The sequence below is a fragment of the Talpa europaea genome (genome assembly GCF_964194135.1).
Source record: "Talpa europaea genome assembly, chromosome: 12".
Classification (NCBI taxonomy): Eukaryota; Metazoa; Chordata; class Mammalia; order Eulipotyphla; family Talpidae; genus Talpa; species Talpa europaea.
The window spans coordinates 87,064,738-87,088,829 of record NC_140079.1 but is presented as its reverse complement, the minus strand read 5'-3'; the positions used below and the strand labels follow the sequence as shown (position 1 = coordinate 87,088,829).

Genomic DNA, 24,092 nt, shown 5'->3' with positions numbered 1-24,092 from the left:
ATGACTCTGAAGTCTGTGCTTCCAACTGACAGACAAACCTTTTCAAAACCAGCTTGAAACGGTTTAGATGGTATTATGGAGTCAACTGGTCAGCACTGGGTCTATCCAGTAAAAACTGCTTTGAACCAGTTTTAGCAGGTCAGAGTGGGTTTGAACCATTTTTATGCAGTCAGAACTGGTTAATATCAGTTTATCCGATTTCCACCAGTCAGAACCTGTTTCCTCTGGTCAGAACCTGTTTGAACTGGTATCTGTTAAAATGGCCAACCAGCTGTGTAGTTATCACTAAATTCACTCCCTTTCCCTCTATTTCTTTCCCAACCCATGAGCAGGTACTGGAGCTGGAGCTACCACCCAGTTCCCCTATCCCTGAAGTCACCACCCCAGAGCCAGGTGTCTACCATGGGATCTGTGAGTATCCTCTCCTGGGGCAATGTCAAGTAGAAGAAAGACCTTTGCGGGGAGTTGTGGGCACTTGGGACAATTTCCTTGGACAGTCAGGCAGGTTGTACACTAACAGAGATGCAGGAGGCGGTAACCAGCCTGTGTACTGCTTGCTGGCCCTGGCTCCCAGAGGTGCACTTTCAAACTTTGTGTGCAGACACCTGTGTGTTACTCTCACCTCATCTAGGTGGCTGAGCCAGAGCCCAGTAAGTAGAGAACAAGAGAATACAAGCCAGAAGAGATGGAGACAGCTGTCAGTCCAGTGGCCCAGCTGTCCCCTCTGACCCCACCACAGAGCAGGTGCAGAAGGAAACCTGCATCCTCCCAGCTCCAGCAGGGGCGGGGCAGCAGGAATACCGGCCCAGCATGCCAGCTCGTTTGGAAGTGGGAAATCAGGACTTTAGATTTTTAAATGTTGTTGATTACTTTTATAATCATGTGAAACCCCTCATGAGCCAAACAAAACACAGTGTCATCAGCCAGCCGCCGTCAGTGTGTGACCTCAGAGCAAATCCCATCTGGGTTCCACCGTGTCTGTTCTTCTCTCTTCCTTTCCCCGTCCAGCCAGGCCCCTCTCACGATAAGCACCTCCGTGCCAGCCGCTCCGCCCGCCATCTTAGGGTATCTTCAGACTGAGGTCGTGACTGATGTGATCTCCCTCCCGTTCCCTGTTAACAAAGCCCCCTACCTCATTCCCTGCAGCCTCACCTGCAGCTCTCTCTTGCCCCATGTACCTGTCATCAACTTCCAGTTTTCTTCTGACAACAAGCTGAGCCATGCTGTTGTCATGTTCCCTCCCCTGCTCCCCACCAGCCTCTCCAGGATGAAGCTAAAGCCAGCGCATCTGAGTCCAACCTCATCCTTGCTAGTGTCTTCCGCACACACTCCTCCTGAGCCCACCTACAGGGTTTTGTGCAAGCCTGGCCCTCTGCTTGGTGTGCCCTCCCTCTCCACTCCTGCCTGTCGAAGGTGGACTGCCCTCCGTCGATGGCTGGGCTCCCAGGAAGCAGCTCAGGGGTGGCGTTTACTGGGTGTGCTCTTGGGGAAGGCAGGAAGTGGGACTTTGGGTGTATTCACACCAAGGCCTCTGCCAGCTCCACAGGGAGTGCCCTTGGAGTCTGCATGACTTGAAGCAGCCGGGCCCTGTGTTCCAAGAATGCTGGGTATGCGCTGTTCAAGGAAGGGGCAAGATTAAGGGCAATCACAGTGAGGGGCCACAGTGAGTGGTCAGCCATGGTGCTCCCAGCTCCTGGCAGAATGAGGCCTATTCTGGCCCTGAGGGGTGGGGCCTGGGTAGTATCTAAGCTTCTTCCATACCCCTTTCTAAGGCTCTGCTGTACCCCAGCTCCTTCCCCTGTGCCCAGTGAGAACTCATCTCTGCTTACCCACTCCACAAAGGCCAGTTACCCCTGAGGGGAAAAAAAAAAGGAAGATGCCTGCCTTTGAACCCTCACAGCCCCTCACACCCCAGGACACTCTCAATCTAGGACATCAGAGGAATTTCAAAGCCAGCCTCATGTAGATAAGAACCAGGTTGGAGAGGTGATCCTGTCTCCTACTCTGGTTCTGTGCTGCGGCTCCCCTGCTGTATCTCACTGAGGACTCAGAGCTCTTATTCTCTGCATCTACCAGATTAGATTAGCAAATGGGCTCAGAGAGCTTGAGCAACCCACCCCAGGTCACACAGCTACTCCCGAAACCGGGAATGGAACCCAACATGTCTGAATTCCAAGCCCACATCCTCACTACTTTACCTCAGGGCTCTCGCTGAGAGACTACCTCACATCAGAGGTTTTTGTGAAGACAAGACCTCCGCTGCAGACCTGTGAGGTCCTGAGGAAGGCAGTCATTTCTTGTTCACTTTGGTCTCCCCTACATCAGTCAGGATTCTTTTCTTTCTTTTATTTTGGGGGGTGAACAATGGAGATTTAGACTCAGTCTGAGCTAAGCCACTGTAAAGGCCAGGGCAGTGCTAGTTTCCCACACTGGATTAGGTGTGCCTGCGACGTCACAGCTGAATCCAGGTGTGCATGTGATGTCACTAAACCTTGGCCAAGCACCAATAGCAGAAGGAAGTGGGGATGGCCTCGTTGACCAGGAGCAGCCACCGTCCCCATCACCCCATGATTTCCCCGAAGATTCTGTCTGTAAATGTCTTTCCCACCAAACCAGCTTCTGACCTTTCTCAGAAATGTTATTTCAATGCCGTGGGGAGTTTTGCCCTGGAGTAAAGCTCAGAGACATTTTTGCTGCAAGCAAAGTGTAATTTCTCAGCTTCTCTACTCAGTAGGAAGGTAGAAGAACCTCTTGATCAAGCGTTCTCTGCAGGTTTGGAGGCCTGTGCTTTTTAAATCTCTTTTCTGAAGCTTTGGCTTTTTCTACACTCTCTCGAAAATCCTAAACTTACTTTACCAGCTTGTGCAAATGGAGAGAGCTTTGATAAAGTGGCCCAGGGTGAGGGGGTGTGCATTGGGGTTGGTAAATATGGCCAATCCTATTAATGTTTTGAAAGGGGATATATGACTTGCTAATTTGCAGATGACACTAATTTTGGACGTTTTGCAAATATCAGCAGTGATGAATAGGAAAGGAGCTGAGAGAGTTGAAACAGGGGAGAGAAATAACAAAATTAATTTCCATTTATATAAATACTAATTGATACACCAGAGGAAAATGAATATGGAGCGTGGCTATTAGCTCAGAAAGGAGAGCAATCGTTTTCGGCGCAGCCCCAAATTAGATGGCATCGTGGTGCCTCTTGCCAGGCAAACAAAGGGATGGCAGGCTCGGGCGAGGCTGGGTTGCTGCCTTGTATTTTCTTGGGGAGGTGGCATTCCTCCCTTACACTGATCTCACTCCTGCAAATCCCCCAGGCCTTGTCCAGGAGTGGGGCCTTTGGCCATTCACAGGCAGGTCCAAAATGTCTCTCTCCCTCTCTTCCATACAGGCCACCAGGCGTCCTGGCCATGCTGGCTCTGAAACAGATCCCACATCTGTCCGCTTCTCCCCCATTTTCCTCACTGCCACCCTTGTCAATGTCATCAGTATCCCGACAGCCTCCTCCCCAGTTCCTTCTAGAATCTAACCTCAGTACCCTTTCCAAGGTGCAGACCATATCTTGTCACCTACACCCCAGCCCCTCTACAGAACTCCCCCCTCCAGTTAGCTCCCCACGTAGAGAGAAGAAAATCCAAACTTCCTGACATGATCTAGCCCCTGCCTAACCTCTAACCTCGTTTTCCTCCACCTTTTTCTTTGGTCACTGGGTTGCAACCACAGCGACCTTTACCCTTGCAACCACAGGAACTTTTGCCATTCTCAGTGTAGAGTGGCCTTCCAGGGATGGCAGCTGCCTTCTCATCATCCAGTTCTCAGCTCAAATGTCACCTCCTCAGAGAAGCCCTCCCTGATCACCTCTGCTCCCACTCGACCAATCTCATCTGTTTCCTTTTGCTCATGGTATTTATCGTTCTGTGGAACTGTCATGTTTGTTTGTTCATTATGTATTTATTGTCTGTCTTCACGACAATGGAAGCTCCTAGAATTCAGAGACTTTGCTGTGTGTTCACCCTGTGTCTCCCGTGCCCAGAACAGGGCTTGGCACCTAGTAGGAGGTCACTACGTACTTGTTCCCCACTGATGAAAACAAGCCAACAAATGTGGAAAATGTGGTCAGGTTGTCACCAGCGTTGTCGGGTTTAAAGTGATGGGGTGGGGATGCAGCTGAGCTGGGATGACTAGACGAGGCCTCCCTGAGGCGGCATGTGCACACAGGCTCAGGATGACAACTGCATACATTCACTTTTTTTTGGCAGCTGAACAAACAATTCAAAATTCAGGAGCTTAATGCCAGCCCCGTTTGTTCGCGACTGGCTCATAATCCAGCAGCTTGCCTGGGCTGTTCTCCCATGAGCCTGGCTAGTCTCTGTGGGGCCTCTTCAGGTGTCTGGGGGGCTGGCAGCTGAATGATCTGGGATGTCTCCACCCGCATGCCCAGCCTGGATTGGACCACTCAGTGGGGAGGCTGTTGGCCAGAGTGATGGGTGACTGGGTGAGCCTGGCTCCTGCCACTGGCTGTCTCATGACCCCATGTGTAGAAAGAGCAAGTCACATGGCTCAGATTCAGGAAAAACAGACTCCACTTCGGATGGGAGAAGCTTAAAGTTACATTACAAAGAGAGGCAAGGATGTAGGTGGAAGAATCAGTGGCCATTTGCATGCTCTCAGCGCTGCGCGAGGGCCGCGCGAGGCTCTGGTGTGCCCAGTACAATGCTGGTTGCATGTCTTTTTCATCTGCGCCCACGGTGCTGTTATCTTGGCCCTGGCGAATGGAAGGGTCTGAGACTGAATTCCAAGATGTCTGGGGATGACGGGGGCATAGAAGAATTTGTGCTCTAGGAAGTTAAGTGACTTAGCCTCGCCTTCCAGCCACAGGACCATCCTGCCATCTCTCTGGGCTTCTAACGCCTCATCCCAGCTGACACAGGGCGCCTGGAGCCTCCAGCCCCAGGGCACTGGGAGCATTACAGAGTATGACTCTTTTACATAGCCACCCAAGAGGATGTGAAAAAAGGTTCCAAACTTTCCAAGGACAAAAGAGTTCCTTGGGTCTGGTTCCGCTCCAGTGGAGACCATTAAGGAAAGAGAAGTTCCAGCCAAGTATCTGACAGGCCCTGACCGAGAGAGCCACACGCTTGAGCTTCCCGGGCGAGCAAATGACTCAGCTGGGCCATTTTGCCCACAACCACCGAATCACTTCTAAATGGTCTCTGATGGAGCAAGGGCGGAGCAGGGGCAAAAGACCATCGGTCCCTTCCTTTACCCCTAATTCACATGAATCCTTGTAATTGTGGCCAATTTTCATAAATTGTCAATTTCCACGTGTGGTTTCCTGAGGGGGTGCCTCCATTTGGTTATTTGTTTAATCTCTTATCTTACTGAGCTACTTGGTACCAGGCCCTTTGCCAAATTCTGGGAAGACAATGGTCCAGAAAAACACACAGGGTTTCTAGCCCCAGGGAATTAATTGCCTGCAGGGCAAAGGGATGTTTAGCACCTGACAACAAGATCACAGTGGGGACCAGGACACAGAGGAGGAAGGTCACGGTGACATGGCAGGCTATAAGTAAAGTTTTGATGTGGCCAAAGGTTTGGAGGGCTTCCCTGATGACAGGAGCTGGGATCTGAAGGATGTGCCCAGTTTAACAAGGACATGCAAGTTCCTGTGGGAAAGGACAGCATATGCAAAGGTCCTGTGGCCAGTAAGAGGGATGTGAGTATGAGAAACTGAAAGACAGTCTGGGTGGATCATGGGACTTCCGACCAAGAGGAGATTAGAGAAATGGGTAGATGCCAACCAGTGGGGAGAAGATATAGTACAACTCTGGCCCCATCATCCTGCAGACAACTCTTAAACAACAGCAGAGTGCAGGCTGAGCGCCCCAGGACAGGGAAAGGTGTGGAGGCACATCCTAAAGGCACATTCATTTGAGTCTGGGCTTTCAGATTGGTAGAATGTAGAGGCTGAAGACCATTTACTTTTCCCACCTCCCTAGGGGACTTCTGGAACTGCTGGTGTTCACAGCCGCTTTTCTCCCTGCAGGCCTTCAGCTGAATTTCACTGCATCCTGGGGGGACCTACATTACCTGGGGCTCACAGGCCTGGAAGTGGTAGGCAAGGATGGCCAGGCACTGCCCATCAGTCTGCACCAGATCTCCGCCTCCCCAAGAGACTTGAATGACCTCCCTGAGTACACCGACGACTCCCGGACTTTGGATAAGTAAGTGTCTCTGAGAAGCTTAACGCTCATGAAAGCACAGCTCAGGACCTGCTCTGCTTAGGCATCAAACACCAAGTAGCACCCACTTCTCCACCCTCTCCCACCACCTGGTCGGGTCTGTGGTCTTTCCATTTGATGGTCCAGGGAAACCGAGGTTCAGGAAAGGCTGGTGGCCCTTCAGTCTACCTGGGGTGGTGGGCAGGAGCCTCTGTGTTCTCTCTGCCGAGCTTTACCGGCCTCGCACACAGCAGCTGCTTGGTAAGCCTTGCGGTGAACGCTGTGCTTACGCAGGGAGGACACCGCCTCTCTCAGAGACTAAAAGCTTCCCCTGCTTGAACTTGGAGATGATTGCTGAGGAAGTTTCCGTAATTGGCAAAGACTACACTGCTTCTATCAGATTTCATGAGTCCAGGTGGGATCGAGTCAAGGGGATCCGCCTCTGGTTTAGCATCTCTTGTGGGACCCCATAAACTGAAGACTTTACTCGGTCCCCCTGCTCAGCACAGCTGTCAGGTCTGGTGCTGCCTGGATGTGGGAATGAGAGGGGCTTAGGGCAGTCAGAGGGTGAGTGTTCCAATCCTGGGTCTGCCCTGTGCCAGCTAACACCTTTCTTAACCTCTCCAATAATAATAATGTTGGGTTGTCGGAAAAGTCGTGACGCATTTTATTTGTTTTCTATGCAGAAATACGCCATGGCTTTTTCAACAGCCCAGTAGTAATGATGATAATAATAACTGATATTGACATGGAAGCTGCCTAAATGTTATCAATAGATGACTAGGTCAAGAAGATGTGGTCTATCTACACTAAGGAATACTCTTCAGCCATGAGGAAAGATGAAATGATGCCATTTGCAGGAAAATGAAGGGAATTGTGTACTGTAAAGCAAGTCAGAATGACAAAAACAAATACTCAACATCGATGTTACAGACAATTTGACAAAGTAAAATACTTACAAAAACTAGTGGACATTAGTAAATGCAGTAAAGGCTCTAGAGCAAGATAGTGAGAAAGGGATAAGGGATACTGGGGTGAAGATGGGAAGAAAGTTTAGAGGCAGCGTAATGAGTGTTTAAACTCTGAACTTCTGGATGTTTGGTGGGTACATTAGTAATGATGTGCCTTTCAGAGTAAAGAACTTATTGGTTGCTGTCTACTTGATAGCTTATCTCCTTCTTCCACAAAGAAACCAACCCAAAAGAAAACAAAAGAGTAAAATACCACTAAGAACACGTCAGCAAACTCTGGAGGCACAGCTGGCCAAGGAGACGGCTAAGTAGGACGTGCTGCGTGGAATTGGCAGGGAGGCTTCTCCAGCCTGGGACACGAACAGCATAACATCCTACTGGCTGCTCTTTTTATCCTCTGCTGCTCCGCTTGAGTCTCTGTGTGATGCCTCCTGACATTTTGAGCATGAGGCTAAAGTGAAGGTAGAAAACGAGGCCTAAGGAGAGGAAGGCAGAGAAGTAATTGACACAAAGAAGTGGATGGGCCTGCTCTGGAGAGCCTGCCTCAGAACTCAATTTGTTAGCACTTGACTGAGGGGTACCCAGGGACCCCAAACTGTTGAGGGCTGCACACTCTAAAGGGGGCCCAGCCATCCATGCACACAAAGACAAAGGAAGCAGACTTTTTTTTTAAAGATTTATTTATTTATTTACTTATTTATTTATTTATTTATTTATTTATACAAGCACTGGGTACAGTCAGAAGCGCGGAAGGGTGAGAGTATTCACCAGAGACAGAGTGGAGAGAGGAGCAGGCAGACTGATGAAGTACATTGCTGAGGGGAGCAGCGGGCGGCAGGAGAGGTCTGCGTGCCATGTGGGACCCTCGCCTGGCAGCCAGGGATTGAACCGGCGCTGCAGAGGCTGCGGGCGGCTTCACAATCCAGCGCTCAACCACTGCGCCACTGGGGAGGCCCAGGAAGCAGACTCTTAGTGTGAAAGATTTTTAATAGAATTGGTGTGCATAGAGAGAAAGAAGAAAGGATTCCAAACAATAGTTCTCCAATATAACTCCAAAAATCATCCATGCCCTCTTGCGCAAGTGTCCAACTAACCAAGCTTGAGCCAAAGCATAGCCACTGAGGCCCAAAAGCTTGCCACATGTCTAAGATATTTTCTGCCAGGGAAACACAAGAAAGGGTATTAGGCAGGTCCCAGGAACTACGACACAAGAAGAGACTCCAAATTCAAAATATACCACGAACTCCACCATGAAGCCAGGATCATGGCTGCCACTATCTCTGCCAAGAAGCAGGAACAGCCTCCCCATATGTCTCTGACCCACTTGTCTCTTCCAAGTATCTCTCCCTGTCTCTCCTCATGTGTCTCCTTTCCTTTCCTTCCACCTTCATTCCGCCTTCTTTTATATATCCACCTTGCTCCTTCCCAGCTGCCCCCCATTCAGGAAGTCCAGCTCATGCCCTGCAGGGAGTTATAGTCCAAGGTGACTGTGTGTAAGTGGAGGAAAATGGCACCCTTCAATGCCCCACCCCTTTTACAGAGGTGCATTCTCTGACAGTGTTACATGAGGGAGATTTAGGTGTCCGTCTTTTTAGTTATTCCTGCCTTCTGTTGCTAGTCTCTGAATGAATCTCTAATGCATGGCATGCCTTAATCTGGCAACCAAAACAATTATTTGATGCAATTATTAAATGAGTTGAACTCTGTGTCTATCTGTGTTGGTTATCTGATGTATAGCTTAGTTTCTGTTTTATATCTTTTTTCTCAGTAAACGCTACATTTGTGTCTTAGTTAATTCATGGCAATTCTGAACTCTAAGTAAAATCTTCCTTTGGAGGAACACCTTCAGACACATACAAATCTGAAAAATATAAAAGAGTTTATGAATGGCTTGACTAATTTTCCACTGTTGTAACTGGATTCATAGATTTTAAAGATCAGAATAGCTTAAAGCACAAATAATAATGATGATGATGATGTAATTGATATTATAACTGATATTATGGCTGCCATTTTTGGAGCATTTACTAGATGCCAGGTCTGGGCTATGCTAAAAACTTATAAATATTCATTTATTTAAGTCTCATACAGCCCTGAGAGCAAATTACTATTATTACCATCCCCTCTAATCAGCACTACACAGAAGCAGAGAAGGCGCCAAAGCCCACCCAGACAGGTTAAGTGACTGCAGGTCAGAATGAGGCTGACACCTGCTATACTTCACTACTAAGTTATACTATTTCCTCTGCCTCAGTTTCCTTATCCTGGCTGGAGGGCAGGAAGGGGGTTACCCCATGGCAGCAGCAGCCCCTGCCTGGCCTGGACTGTGCGCACTGTCAGCAGAAGGCTCCTTCCTGCTTTTCTACAATGTGCTGGTGACTGTGGCACTCATGTCCTGCTGTCATCGCCTGCTCACAGGCCACTCTGCACGCCGCATCTTGGCAAGCCACATTCCTGCCTACTTAAATTTGGAGCTGCAGAAGTGATCGGCTCACACCCACACTGCTTGTTCAGCCCCCCGACCCACTTCCTGCCTCTGCCCAGATGGTGTTGCAGTAAATTCCAATTTATCTCTAAATATTTCACTTTGTAGCTCCAAACAATAGGAGCTTTAAAAAAAGAAAACAATCTCAGGATCATCATCACACCTTAAAGAAATTAACATTGATTCTTTAAATTACTAGGTATCCAGAACGTTCGCTTCTCCCCAGCAGCCCTCACCCGCCCCATCCTTTTTCACAGTTGTTCTCTGAATGTCGATTGAGATAAGGTCCGCACACTGTGATTGCTTGATGTGTCTCCTAAGCCTCTTGTAATCTATGGGTTCCCTTCGTCTTTTTTCATTTTTTCTTGTAAATTAGCTGTTAAAGAACCAGGCTTTTTGTCCTGCAGAGTCCGGATTTTACTGGTTATATCTCGGTGATGTTATTGAACCTGTTCCCGGAGCCGCCGCATTCGTGTAAATTGTTCATTAGATCTAGAAGCCTGATCAGATTGCTGTTGGGCCGTTGTGACAAGACAGAGCCCTGGGGCGTGGACGTCACTGCACATTCCTGCTGGGACACACAGAAGGTCTGCTTGTCAGACTTTCTGTGGCATTGGTGGCCCGATGCTCCGTGACCGGAACCCTGCCTTTATTAGGAACTGTGAAATGGCGCCTTGCCAGCCCTAGCGTCTCCTTTTGTCACCCAGAAGGAGAACATTTTCCTCAATTACTTGTTACTCTGACAGGAATTCAAACAGGAAGGACCGTCTAACAGCTTCTTTCTTTCTCTTTATTTTTTAGTTCTCAAAATAGCAAATTGCTTCTCTAGCATCCCTTAAAACTGGTGTTTGCTTTTGCCTATCATAAACTCACGCATTTAGACATGCTGTGTTTGAAGGGTTCCAGTGTATTACCATTTTATCCTATTGATGCTCAAATTGTCCCCTCTTGGACACTGGAAGCCCCTGAATCTTCTTTGAAAATAGAGGCCTCTGACAACTTTCTTGCTTGCTGATGTGACAAGATATGCCAGGATGCTCTGGTCTATTTCTTGTCCCAGATGTGGGATCAGCCATTTCTCCAAGAAACCCTGATTCCATCTAGTGGAAGATGGTATTTAGAAACCATAATCTAACCACTGGGGATGCTCATTGCGACCAGGTTGGTCATTATTTCTAGACTTTTTGGTGCCCAGAGCCAGGAACTGTGACAGGTATACTGCCAGCTATGAACATTCCAACAATTCTCTCTACTCTCAAAATTGGGCAGTAGTTTTGCTACGGAGGTGGCCACAATTCTAGGACAGAGAGGTAATAGCTTTTGGAAGAAATAGAAGGTTCTGTAGTGGTAGACCTCAGTCAGGTTAATTCCACAAGCACCCCAATGTTAAATTGCTGAATTTCCTCAGTTTTCAGATGCCAGCCATTATAAGACACACCATCCATCAATTTAATAACAGCCTTTTAGAGAAAGAAGAAACATTACCTCCTTGGATGAACACTTAGATTGTAAGATTTATTCCAAATCCAAAGCTGTAAAATGTAAAGGGAAAAAATAAAGTTTATTTTAGAACCTAGGAAATGTGGCATCAGCCTGCATTACTCCTAGTCAGGAGCCTCCAAGTCACCAGAAAAATGGTGGGATCAGGGAGGGGTTACCCAAGAGCCCTTAGAGTCAGGCCCCTCTTCCTAGAGCCAGGTAGCAAAGCCAGACACAGAGGTCAGGTGAAGGGTCTGGGGTCTGGCATGCCAGGCGGTTCAGTTTTTGGAACAAAGGGGTGACCTGAGGCGGTGAGGCCGCGTGTCCTGAACAGAAGGAGCAAGCTGTGCCCAGGATGGAATGGTGTGGGCCAGGAGGCAGGTTCAGAGTGGTGACTGAGAAGAAAGCCAGGGTTCAGTCCGCTAGTCCCTAAAGCTACGGGCTGTCGGGGGACACCCAGGCTGTAGGGTAAAACCAGCTCCCTACAGAGGCACCATGTCCACTGCCAAAAGCTGCCAGTCCCACTGGGACTTCAGTGGCTCCCTCCACCACACAAGACAGAAGGAACTATAAATATCCCAATAAATATGCCATTCGGTCAATGCAATGTTTTACAGAAAGTTTGGAAACAGAGAAAAATATTCATCTCCCTTACTCCCTGACACAAACATAGTTTTCAATTTTTCATACATGCTCTGGGTCCCCGTCCTTATTGTACAGCAGCAAAAACCGTGTCCCTGCCGGCCTTTTCCGTGTGGCCACGTCATCCTCCTGATGATCACTTTAACAACTGTACAGTTTCCTTAACTCTGTCCCTTTTTTTTTGAGACTTTTAAGTCATTGTTCTCTCTTTTTTTTGTTACCTGTCAATAGTACTAAAATGAATATCTTTGCACAGATTGACTTTCCAACAGGTTAAGTAAATTTTCCTCGGGGAGAAATTCGGAAATGGCATCCAGGGGTAAAGGGTCCTGAAATGACTCATTTCCCCCTTTTTAAACCTTGATAATTGTTTCACCGAATAAACTGTTATTTCTCCCTGTTTTTGTCTGTTTGGTTGGTCTGAGTCCACAGATGGGAGATGGCCTCTCATGCACTGGGTCCAGCCAGGCCCCCACCAGGCAGGGAAGGATGAGCTGGTGTTCACCCCGCGCTCTGACTTCTGCCAGCCGGCTGGGCCTCCGGGTCTCACCGCTCCTTCCCGCCCTGTGCAGGTTAATCGATGGAGCCAACATCACCATGGAGGATGAGCATATGTGGCTGATCCCCTTCTCGCCCGGGCTGGACCACGTGGTCACGATCCGCTTCGACAGAGCCGAAAGCATCGCAGGCCTGCGCTTCTGGAACTACAATAAATCTCCTGAGGACACCTATCGAGGGGTAAGCGGGGAACAGCGGCCGTGCTCAGTCCACTGTCAGGAAAACGGCGCCTTGATGAATGGCTGGTGTGGCTGCTGGAGAGGAGCATAAATCCTCCAGAACCTTCCAAATGGAGCTGGGGGGTTAGGGCCAGGGAGAGAGCACACTGACATTTCCTTCTGCAAACAGCAAATGCAGGCTAAAGAGCCAGGGCAGCTTTGGGAATCTGCAGTGTTTGTTCCTCCTGAGGGCCCAGGGGCCCTCAGCCCCCATCTCACAAGGGTTGATTGTTTGTTCATTGGGCGCTTTAGGGGCTAGGCCCTGAGCTGAGGGGTTGGCACTAGTTCCTCATTTCCCGGGACCCTTTACCTTCTCTGGGAGGCAGGGGTTAGTACCCATCTTCAGTATTAAAAGCTGAGCTTTAAAAAGGTCCCAGACGTCTGTTGTCCAAGGTCACACAGCTTGTTCCAGTCCAGTCTGCCCCTGTGGAGCCCCCAGGGTCATTTCCACGCTGTGTTCTTCACCTGCTGGGTGTGGAGAGGCAGGGGGTCGGCTGGGATGTGGAAAGGAACATTGGAAGTGCCTTTTTCCTGGGCTTTCCTGACCTTGTGCGACTCGGAACTGTGACGCATCCATCTCCTCCCGCTACACAGATGTGAAGATGATGAGGTCTCTTGAAACATGGTGACACAGTTGGGGCCCTGGTCACCAAGTCCAAATCTCAGCCCTAACCAGCTGTGGGACCTCAGCAAGTGGCCTGTTTTCGCTGGCCTCCATTTCCTCATCTGTGAAATGAGGGGGATGCTTGCCCCAGGAAAGCTGACAGAGCCAGGCCTCTGCCTCCCCTCCAGGTACCGCGTAGCCATGGAGTTTTTAGAAACTGTGGTCTTAGGGGGAGAGTCACAGCCCTGGGGACTCGCCAGAGCAATTGCTGCTCCACGTGAGCAGTGTGTAAATCCTCCCCAGGCCTCCCTGTGTCTTCCTAAGTGTGCTTTCAGGTTCCACACATTTCAGAAGTCAGATATATAAGCATTGAAAAAGCGGCATTCTTCCTCAGTGGTGCCTTTGGGCCTTTCAGTTCCTGAGTGAAGGCAGTGTTTCCAGAGGAGCTTCTGCAACCTGGATTCACCATCCAGAAACACTGGGTCAGAGGCCCTGCGCTCAGGGTGCAGCCATCACCAGCCACAGTGCCAGTAGCGAGTGGCTGCAGTGGGATGGGGGCCAGGTGTGGGCGCAAGGCCTAGAGGGTGGATCCCAGAGCACAATGTGATGGAAACTGGCCCCTCCCTGGGGAGAAGCATCCTAGACCCTTCTGGATACCCCCTGGGTATAGTTCCCTGGCATGTGGCCAGAGCCAGGCCTTGCACTCCTGGATATGGGGCTGCACATCCCCCCAGTGTGTCCTTGGGCAAATGGCTTAGCCTCTCTAGAGTCTAGTTTCCTTAGCTATACAATGGAGGTGGTCATAGGAGCCCTCTGGGGGAATGCAGAGTCCTGCAATGTCAATGGCACTTCCTGGAGGAGGTAAGACCCCTAGAAAAGGGACAGGGGCTTCCAGGGCCTCTGCTTTCTCTGTGGCCTGCTTCACTTCAGGTGGTTTTCTCCAACAAAGCAAACACTGGCAGCTCTAGCCTTATGTCCCACATGCCCAAGTGAGTGGGACAGAGTATATACATTTTTGTGCCAGGAACTGTTCTATTTTGGATTTCTCGTAGATATGAACTCGTTATTGAGCCATTTAACAGATGAGGAATTTGAGAGATAGGGAGGTTAAATAACTCAGACAACTACTAATTGTGGATGTCAGATCTCCCCAGTTCATGCCCTCTACCACCATGTGGTACCACCACCAGCGACTACAGCCAAGGTGCCCAGAGAATGTCTGTATTGTCCACTAAGGCCTTGTCCCCTGCTGTCTGCCCAGCACCCAGCACAGCCCCCGGTGCAGAGAAAGGACAACACTGGAAAAGTGGCCAGGCCAGGTGGTTCTAGACTGGTAGGAAGGCCAGACCTAGCACCTTCTCAAGCCCGGTGCTCTGTGAGGCTGCCAGGGACATGGGCCATGTTGTCCACACCACTGCCCTCCACACCAGCCTGTCAATCTTCAGGCACATTTTTGCTTTTGTTTGTTAGGCCAAAATCGTCCACGTCTCCCTGGACGGCCTGTGTGTCTCCCCTCCAGAGGGCTTCCTCGTCCGGAAGGGGCCTGGTAACTGCCACTTTGATTTTGCTCAAGAAATCCTCTTTGTGGACTACCTACAGGCTCGACTGCTGCCCCAGCCAGCCCAGAGGTGAGGGAGCGGCACCCGCATGTCACGTCCCAACCCCAGCCCGGCCCACGGCGCTGGCTTGGTGCGTGGCTCTGAAGTATGGACCTGAAGGGTTTTGAAATCACGATCAAAAACACATTGCTTTTCAACTTGGTCGTTTTCTAAAGCTCAGCCAAGCCTCTCCGGAAGCCTGTGGGATGTTCCCACCTTGTCTGGGGATGTTTGGGTTTCTCACAGTCTGGAGTGCTTAAAGATTTTAAATGCTTCATTGCGCTTCCTGCTGGGAAAAGAGGCTGCAGCCTGCCTGATTCCAGAAATGCCCGCTGGTCCATTTGGGGGAAGGGCCTTCTTCATCTTGTTTTTGTGTTCCTGATTTAGAAAGATTCAAAGAGAAAAATAGAGCCTAACATTTCATGGATTCACTGGGATTTCTTGGCCCCAGTCTCAGCTACATTAAGTTCATAACAATTTGTAAATGCCGCATTAAGTTTACTCACTTAAAGCCCCTGATGTCCAAACGCCAGAGGCCAACCTCTGGAAACAAATTGAATTTTCCTCCACTTAACTGGGATCACTTCTTGGGCTGGTCACTGGAAACCATCATTTAATTATAGCATTGCCCTTGAAATTGAAAAAAAACTGGGCCTGGAAGGAAGGGCACAGGCCGCGGACCAGGATCCCCACAGGGAGGAATGTGGAGAGCGCCCTCCCTCCCAAGTGTCCGGGCCAGGTCCTTTGTATCCCTCCAGGGCATCCTCCCAACCACCCTTTAAAGTAGGAATTATTATACCTGTTTTACAGATATGGAAACTGAGGCTAGAGAGGCCACTTGCACTGGGTCTCAAAGCCAAGACCTTCAGGATGCTCCCCACCTTCCAGCCTCCTCAGCCTGCCTTCCTCACATCCCACCCCACGCTCCTGCTCTTCCTGCTTCCTGCAGGAAACACCAACAGTCCGTTTCTAGCCACCGAGACTGCTCCCCTGCTTGGAAAGCTGGCCTCTGACTCTTCAGTGGCTGTCTCCTCCTTACCTCAAATGTTAGCACCCTGGCCACCCCCAGGTTAGCCTACCCCGGCCCATACTCCCTCCGTGCCACCATCTCAGGTCCCCCTCAGCTCTCAGCAGCATGGACTTACCTTATTCATGAGGGGCAAGAGAACAGGTAGTTAGAGCATGGATCCCCGTCCCCAGCTGCACAACCTCAGATCACCTCTCTGCCTGCCACCTGCCAGCTGTGTGACCCTTGGCAAGTGACTTCACTTCTCTGTGCTCCAGTTTCCTCATCCACAACCCAGGGAGGTGAAAGTACCCACCTTCTAGGTTTGTTCTGAGGGATAGAAGAGTCCCTTCATTTAAGCCCCAGAATGCCCTGTGCTGGCTTTGGCCCTGAGTGTCCCCCTAGAGTGGGCGCTGGTGTTGGCCCTGAGTCTCCCCCTAGAGTGGGCACTCCCTGTGAGAAGAGGCGTGTCTTTCTTCCTCCCACTGCCTCCCAGGGAATGCTAAACTGTCCTCTGTCTTCAAAGTCTGTTGCCTGGAGAATAACTGGCCAGCAATTCTGAACTGTTTTGATGTTCTGTTTCCAGTGCTGTTTTGTATTTTTTCAGGATCGACTCAAAAAGTCTGGAGCGGGCAAGTATGGACTACGAGGCGCCCCTGATGCCCTGCGGCTGTATCCTCCCCCTTCCACCTCTACATCCTAGGCCCTGGGGGCCACTGCTGGAGCCCAGGGAGAGGCCACGGCCCCTGAGCCTTGGCTGCTGACTGGGTTTTGGGCAGGCCACAGTCCAGGCAGCTAGAGCACCATGCAGGGCAATCAAGGACAGGATGGGGGGCTCCTGGGTTTTCGGGCACATTGGGTACTACTGGGAGGCGCTCCACACACCGCCCCCTGCTGGCTGAGGCTCCAGGAGTTGGGACCAAGAACTGCATCTGGGAGAGGCCAGAGAAGCTGGAACTGCCTCCCAGAAACCAGACCGTCCTAGGAATCAAGCAGGGAGGAGGTGAAGTGCAAGTGTGAAGTAAGAATAGCTCAAGCTGACGTGCCCCCTCCTGTGGCCAGACACTCTTCACAGCGGCTGCCTGTATGAGCTCAGTCCTCACCACAGCCCTGTGAGGGGCCACTGCTAGCACCCCCACTTAACAGCAGAGAAAACGGGAAGCCCAGAGAGGCCAAGTCGCTTGCTCAAAGCCAGAGCTGCCAAGGGCAGGGCCGGATTAGTGAATGAGGCCACTGCTCCTGGGAATGGCAGAGCCACTGGGAGGCTGGGCTGAAGAGAGACTTGATGAAGGGACTCGGCCCGTCCCTCCTGTTGCTCAGGCATCCCTCCCTCCGACCCCAAACCCCACACACTTGACAGATGAACAACCAGGGAAGCTGAGGCATGAGACACTTTGAGGCCCAGACATACAATGAGTTTGAGACACAAATGTTTCCTCCCCTGCCAGCTCCCTGAGAGCCCCCTCCCCTCCTGTCCTCCTGCTCGGGTCCTGGAGAAAGGCTTTGAATTCTAAACACACACACACACATGCATGCAATTTAAAGAAAATCTGATACCGTCTTTATTTTGATAAGCTTCAGCCTCAGTCAGAGGGAAAAAATCATATTTTTCTTCATTATCTATATGAACCAAAAAAAATTGCTGTTATCTTTGTCATTGTTTTACTTTGTTCTCCAGAAAATTAAGCCCATTTTTCCTTAATAACGTGTCCCAGTCATTTTCCAGTTTCAGCTTCTGACCAGCTGGGGTGACCCCTATTACATCGGTCTCACGGGCCTGGAGCTGTATGATGAGCGGGGAGAAAAAATCCCTCTGTCTGAAAACAGTATCCTTTCTAGGCAGAAGGGGCCTCCATGCAGGGGGCCCGGGAGAGACAGGGGAAGGTGCCAGGAACCTTGAATATAGAGGGAACATCCCTGCAGCAACCGGACGCCGGGATTAAGTGTCTCTGGGCTCTGCCTGCTGTCAGATGCCCACCCTCAGGGGTGAGCCAGGCAGACTGCAGCCCCCAGCCAGCCTGATGAGGTGTCCATAGCAGGATCTGGGGACCCCCTAGGAGAGCCACAAGCACTTTGGGTTCTAAAGACTCTGACAAAGCCTGCAGAGAGTAGCCAACTGTTCTGTGTTCAACTCTGTATCCTGAACCTTTTGAGCACAGCTTTACTTGTGAAAGGCCCCCTGAGAGTTTCCAGACTATTAGCCCAGTGACTTTCCAAGTCAGCTGCTAATATTTTTAAAGAACCAGGAGGTTTCACCTAAAAGCCCCCATCTTCAGCTTCTCTTGAAAAAATCGGCACTGTGAGGCCACAGCCGTACGAAGTGATAGAGACTGGGCCCGAGTCCTTCCTGCCCTTGTCCCCAGTGCAGCCCTCCAGTTGATCTCAGTCCTCACTCATCTACCAGCTGCCCCCCAAACATATTGTTAATTTTTACTGGGGGTTCCTCATGTGCCAAGCACTGTGCCAGGGCTTGTCCTGTGGCACATTTGTCCTCACACCAGTCCTCTGAAGGGATTGCTGATGTCCTTATTTTACAGATGAGAACCAGAGAGAGTGAGTAACTTGCCCAAGGTCACACAGCCAGTGAATGGCAGAGCGGGAGTCTGACTCCAGAGGCCAGGCTCTTGGCTTCTGAATGATTCACTCCGGTCTAGAGTCCTCTGGGCTCTTAATCTATGGACCCTGACCCCACAGTTAAGGGGCTAACTACCCAGGCCCACCTATCTATTTGGGGCCTCTGGGTTCCAGTTGGATCCTTTTCTGCCTCCCCTGGGTGATGCCATCCTCCTTACCTGGGGCAGACGCTTCTTGGTATTTGGGGTGGTTACTCATGATTCCTCGCATGAGGAGGCGCCATTGATTTTACCCAGGTCATTCACACCCAGTGCCCTCTGAGAGCCTCCCATCGATTCTGGGACACAGAGATTGTTAGACCCACTTTACAGGTGAGGAGACAGGTCCAGAGAGGCCTCGTGACTGCCAAGGATCTCACAGTTCAGAATGGCAGCGCCAGAGCTGGGACTGGCTTCCCAGCCCCTTCAGGCCGGGCCTAGTCCTCATACACCGGCAGAATCCAGCTGTGACTCTGTCACCTCAAAAGAAAATCTCAGAGTTTGCCCTGCAGTCTTCAAAGCAGCCACAACAACTCCAGTGCTTGTCACCAGCAGTCCAAATAACTCCTTTCTCAGGCAGCTCCCTGCCTGGTCTCTGCCCCTTTCCTTGAAGCTGGCTACCCTCCCTACCCCCTCTCCCCTCTGCTCCCTCATGCCCCACAGAACATGTCTACTTGGCTGTCATTTCTCAGGCTACCCAGAGCAGCAAAAAGCCACTCTGTCTGCCAGGCCCCCCACCAGCCCCCTGGACCCGCACCACCAGTGTGATGGAGGCTGGGGTACAGAGTGGCATGGGGCACTGAGCACACTGCTTTGGGTTATGGCAGCTTAGAGACCTCCTCAGATATCGCCGCCTTCCCTGACAGCGTCAACTCCCTGGAGGGAGTGTGTGGGGACGTCCGGACCCCAGACAAGCTCATCGACCAAGTAAATGACACCAGCGACGGCCGGCACATGTGGCTGGCCCCCATCCTGCCCGGCCTGGTGGGTTCCTGGAGGCTCCCAGCCAAGGGTGGACGGGTCGACTCTCCGTCCCCAGTCTCGTAACACGTCTCTCTTCCAGGTCAAGTTAATCTGGAATAAGTCAGCGTGCCCAGGGGGCTGTCAGGAAGGCTTAGGTCTTCGCTAGCCTTAATGGGGAGGGCATTTCTGGAGCCACTGTTCTTTGCCTTTGCTGTGGGGCTGGTTGCCATAAGGGGACACCAGGGAAAGAAATGGCCATGTGGGACTCCAAAGCCAGGCGTCCCGGTGCAGCAGACCTGGGGACTCAGCATCCTAAGAGGTCCCTGTGGGCCTCCGTCTAGGGTCTCGTGCCTGTTTCTCTCCACAGTCCACTCGGTCCTCTTCCTCCCAGTTCCATTGTCTCCACTCACTGTTCTTGCTCCTTCCTGAGTCACCTGGCACTAGGTCCCACCCCTGCCCACTGCCTGGTCCCAGGTCTACCTGGTCTGATCTTTCAACCAACTGACTCCATTTCCCAGATTTCAGACCCTGCAGTTGGTCCTGCTTGTCTTTTTGCTCCCAGGGCTGCTGTGAAGCTAGAGATGGGCCTCCAGCTGCAAGGCTGGGTCCACGGTGAGGGCAGGAGACGGACAGACAGGACAGGGGCCAGGGGTGGGTAGCAATGTGCAGCAGGGGCTGCCGTGTTCACCTCTGCATTCCAAGTGACTGGACCAAGGAAGGGGCTACATTTTCCTCTCAACACAGGAAGTATCGGCAGTTTTGTGACAGGTTTTCCAAATCCCTCCCCAGCAGCTTCCCTGGAGTGGACACCAGCTGCCGTCCTACCCCCACCTTGGCAAGGGGAAGCACAGAGCTGGGAAGCCCAGGGCTGCAAACTTGCCGCCATCTTGAGCTAGGCCACAGCCATTTATCATCTTTAAGGAAGGCCTTTTGCCATGGGGCATTTCTCCAGTTGTCACTCTCCCGCCCTCCCCTCCCCCCCCTCCCCACACTTGGACCTTTATTTCCATGGTCCAGTCAGAAGGCTGAGCCTTTCCCAGCAGCATGCCCTCATGCCCTCCTAGAGCAACCTGGAGATGACCACAGGCTGAGAACCTGGACCTGGAGCCAGTATAAGCCTGAAACCTGTGGCCAACACTGAATGCTTATTGCTTTACTCTCTCTTGCAAGGGGCCCCCTGATATTTGAGAGTCTTTGCTGGGGAGCGTTGTGGAAGGCTGTTGAGTCCCACTTACTAACTGATGCTGCCACTGATCCTGACAACCTCTCCCTCGACCCTGGCAAGGTTCAAGACATGCTGAAAATTACCCAGCAGCGCCTTCAGGGCCTGTCTGCTGTGCTTTTCATTTATGATCCGGCAAAGGACAAACAGGGGTCAAAGCTGTGCTGATTGCCTGGGGCGCTGCTCCTTGCCTCTGGAGTGGGCACCTGGGGGCCTGTCCCCAGACTGCCTATCGGGGCCTGACCAGATTGGGGGGCTGGAAGGCCAGGGAGCACCCAATTCTCCTCGAGTGTTTAAATGAGGGCCGTGCCAGGCCCAAGAACCAGGCCCTCCAAGAGCCAGCTCAGCGGTTTGTTGCAAACGCAGCCACACGTGAGCTGACTCAAGATGGGCTTCCAGGGGCGGAGAGGCAAGCTGGTGCCTCGGACCGGCGGTGCCTCAGGCGCCCACGAGCTGGTCCCTGCCCACACCTGGCACCCCCGGCTCATTCAAGCGCCTCTGTTTCCAAACATGCCGGGTTTTATTAGTGCCTCTCTCTGACAGGTGAACCGAGTTTATGTGATTTTCGATCTGCCTACCACCGTGTCAATGATCAAACTGTGGAATTATGCGAAAACGCCCCACCGAGGGGTGAAGGAGTTTGGCGTGAGTATTTATTAGCTGGGTTTTTTGAGATAATTATACTCGTTGGTAATTAGGCCGCCGGCAATTATCATTTGTCGCAGTTTGATTTACTTCGTTGTGTTGCAACCTTAGACACAAATGCCTGGTCCTCTGATGTAGGAAATTTGCCATCCAGCCGTGAATTGAAAACCTCCTGAATAAACAGAAAGTGGCTCTTCTTTCAGCTCTTAAACCATAGTGGCTTCATGGAGGGAGGCACCTCTAGGGTGGGGAGCATGGGGGGCCCAGGGCGCAGACTCCCAGCCCTGCCGCTTGGGCTAGTAGTTTTTAGTCCTTGGAAACTTGGCTTCCTCCCCTGCAACCTGGGACTGACAGCATGTGCCCTTCCTGAGGGCCGGGGCGTTCTGACATCCTAACGCCGGCGGGCGCACGGTGGGACCTTCTGAGGAGCAGGAAGGGGCTCTGCCTGAGGTCACGGGTGGCGGAGGAGGGGGATCCAGCCCTTCTCCATGTCTGTCCAGCTCCTGGTGGATGACTTACTGGTCTACAATGGGATCCTGGCCATGGTGGGCCACCTGGTCGGGGGCATCCTGCCCACATGCGAGCCCACAGTACCCTACCACACCATCCTGTTCACCGAGGACACAGACATCTGTCACCAGGAGAAGCACACTGCCATCAGGTGGGCCCCAAGCCCGCCGCACACCCTCCCTCTCCCTGCAGCCCTAACGAGGACAGATGACAGGGCCACGAAGCCTGGAGCTTGATCGAATCTTCTGTCTTCTCCCTCTGGCAGTAATCAGGTGGAGGATCAGGATGTCCAGATGATGAATGAAAACCAAATCATTACCAACTCGAAAAGGAAGCAGAAGCAGAGCACAGTGGACCCAGGTCAGTTTCAGTTTCTGCCCAGAAGGACCCCTGGGGAATGTGGCCTGAAGCGAGAGACGCCATCCCCACCCCTCTTGTGCTCCAACCCCTATTCTCCACCCAGGAGCCCCCCAAGTGACAGGCAGTCCTCTCCCTGCACACCCCTCCCTGCATGGCGTGGCTTCCCGGAAGCCAAGGAAAAGGCTTCCCAGAGAAGGCGGCATTTGAGCCGAATCCTGAGAGACTGGTGGGGTTGGCCTGGCAAAGGGACAGTAGGGGCGAAGGCCTAGAGGGACTGCATGGCAGAGCCCCTCCTGGCAGGGGGTGAGTCAGCCAGGAGCTGCAGGTGGTGGCTACATCCCCAAGGGCCTTGAATGACACCCCAAGCAGTTTGGGCTCCGCTGAGAGCCTGGGCAGCCCTTGAGGTTGAGGATTGGTAACTCTGGTTCCCTTGTGCTCTCCCTCGACAGCCTTACGCCCCAAAACCTGCATAAGCGAGAAGGAGACATCAAGACGGTGGCGGTGCTGACTGGCCATGGCGGGAGAGCTGGTCCTCCCCACCAGGGTGGGCTCCATCATTGCCCCCCAGCACCTGTGCCCCTGCCCTCAGTCCTCAGTATCAACCAGTCAAGACCCAGGGGCTGGACGAGAGCTGCAGCGTGGAGGGGAGCCTGCTGGCAAGAAGGGGTGGAGGGCCCTGGAAAACATAGGCGTTACAGGCAGGAGGAGGCCGGGGATGCCGCAGGGTGGATGCGGTCTTCCCTCAGGTCTGGGGCAAAATGCAGGAGGCTGGGGCACCTCACCTGTAAGATCCAGCAAGCGGGGCTCGAGTCCACTCAGGCCTGTCATGAGACACCTGGCAGCCCTGACTCTGGCCAGGATAGCGAGGTAGACTGGGGAGGCCTCCCATCCAGGCTGCTCAGTGTCCAGAACCTGGCTGAGCATACCGGGAGCCTAGGCCTCGAGCGCCAGCGCCAGCGTGAGTGATGTGTGCCACAAGGCTCTGCCTGCAGAGGCCCCTCCACACACACCTCCCTGCCTGGGGTGGGGGTGGGGAGGGTCACTGGTGGAGCTGGCTGAGAGGGGGGCTTATTCCCTCAACCCCCACATGTCTAGCCAGGACTGCCACAACCCCTCATTCATCCCAGGCCCCGTTGAGGAAGGATCCCCCAGAGAAGCTGGTCATGCAGGGCCCTCTGCCCTCTTGTCAAGTCTGAAAAGAGATTGATTAAGGGCATGTGTCCTGCTGAGCAAAGAAAAGGAGCTGGACCCTGGCAGGCTGGGCACTGGTCTCCGCTGTGCTGCCAGCCCAGCTAGGACCGACAGGTGGGCAACTTCAGACCCCAGAATCCAGCGCGGCCCGTGCAGAGACCCTCGCCACACCGGGGAGACGGAGGACCCGTGCCACAGCCCACCCTGGGCCCCACCACACCTCCTACCTCCCCTTCCACTTGAACTTGGGGGGAAGGCAGCCCCCACCACACTCCCTGCGGCATCCCGTGTGCTCTGAGCGTGGGCTTGTCCTGCTGCCTTTTCTGCCTGTGCCCTTGGAAGCAGGCAGTGAGGCTCCTGTTGCCCAGGCCCCCACCCCTTCCAGCAGCTTCCCACCAAGTTGGAAATGTGCCTTGCACCCCCAGCCAGTGAGCCCCAAACGCATCTATTTCCATCGATGTAACAAGCTCGGATCAGGGACCTAATTGGTTTCCCGGTGGTGGGTAATTTCTTGTTCCAAATATTAATCCGTTGTTTTCCTGGCGCCGGGCCCGGCCCGCTGCGTACTGTACTCCAAGTGCGTTCCTATGCAACCGAGAGCCCGGCAAATACTTTATGAGCTTTGCAGCTTCCGCTAGCAGCTATGCAAATGTGCTTTTCATTTGGAGCGTGGGGCTGATGTGAAGATAAGGAATTGTTTTTCCTGGAGAAGAGCCTTCATTTCTGTAGCTTCTAAGCCCCCGGCTTCTCTGCTCACCTCCCAGATGTGGCGGGGCCCCTGGGGATCTGGGCTCCCCGGAGAGCTGC

General features: G+C 52.2%; 1 protein-coding gene across 1 annotated transcript in view; it reads left to right on the top strand.

The window, feature by feature from the left end:
• Positions 1-22,602, top strand: part of KATNIP (katanin interacting protein) — a gene marked incomplete at its 3' end in the record, with an annotated part of 115,876 nt that extends 93,274 nt beyond the window's left edge. The window contains exons 16-26 of the mRNA XM_084249146.1: positions 333-411; positions 6,047-6,224; positions 12,371-12,536; positions 14,649-14,806; positions 16,390-16,454; positions 17,498-17,608; positions 19,239-19,378; positions 21,123-21,224; positions 21,725-21,885; positions 22,000-22,094; positions 22,544-22,602. Of these exons, the coding sequence (XP_084105272.1) occupies positions 333-411; positions 6,047-6,224; positions 12,371-12,536; positions 14,649-14,806; positions 16,390-16,454; positions 17,498-17,608; positions 19,239-19,378; positions 21,123-21,224; positions 21,725-21,885; positions 22,000-22,094; positions 22,544-22,602 (1,314 nt within the window). The remainder of the gene's footprint in view (positions 1-332; positions 412-6,046; positions 6,225-12,370; positions 12,537-14,648; positions 14,807-16,389; positions 16,455-17,497; positions 17,609-19,238; positions 19,379-21,122; positions 21,225-21,724; positions 21,886-21,999; positions 22,095-22,543) is intronic.
• Between the last annotated feature and the right edge of the window lie 1,490 nt (positions 22,603-24,092).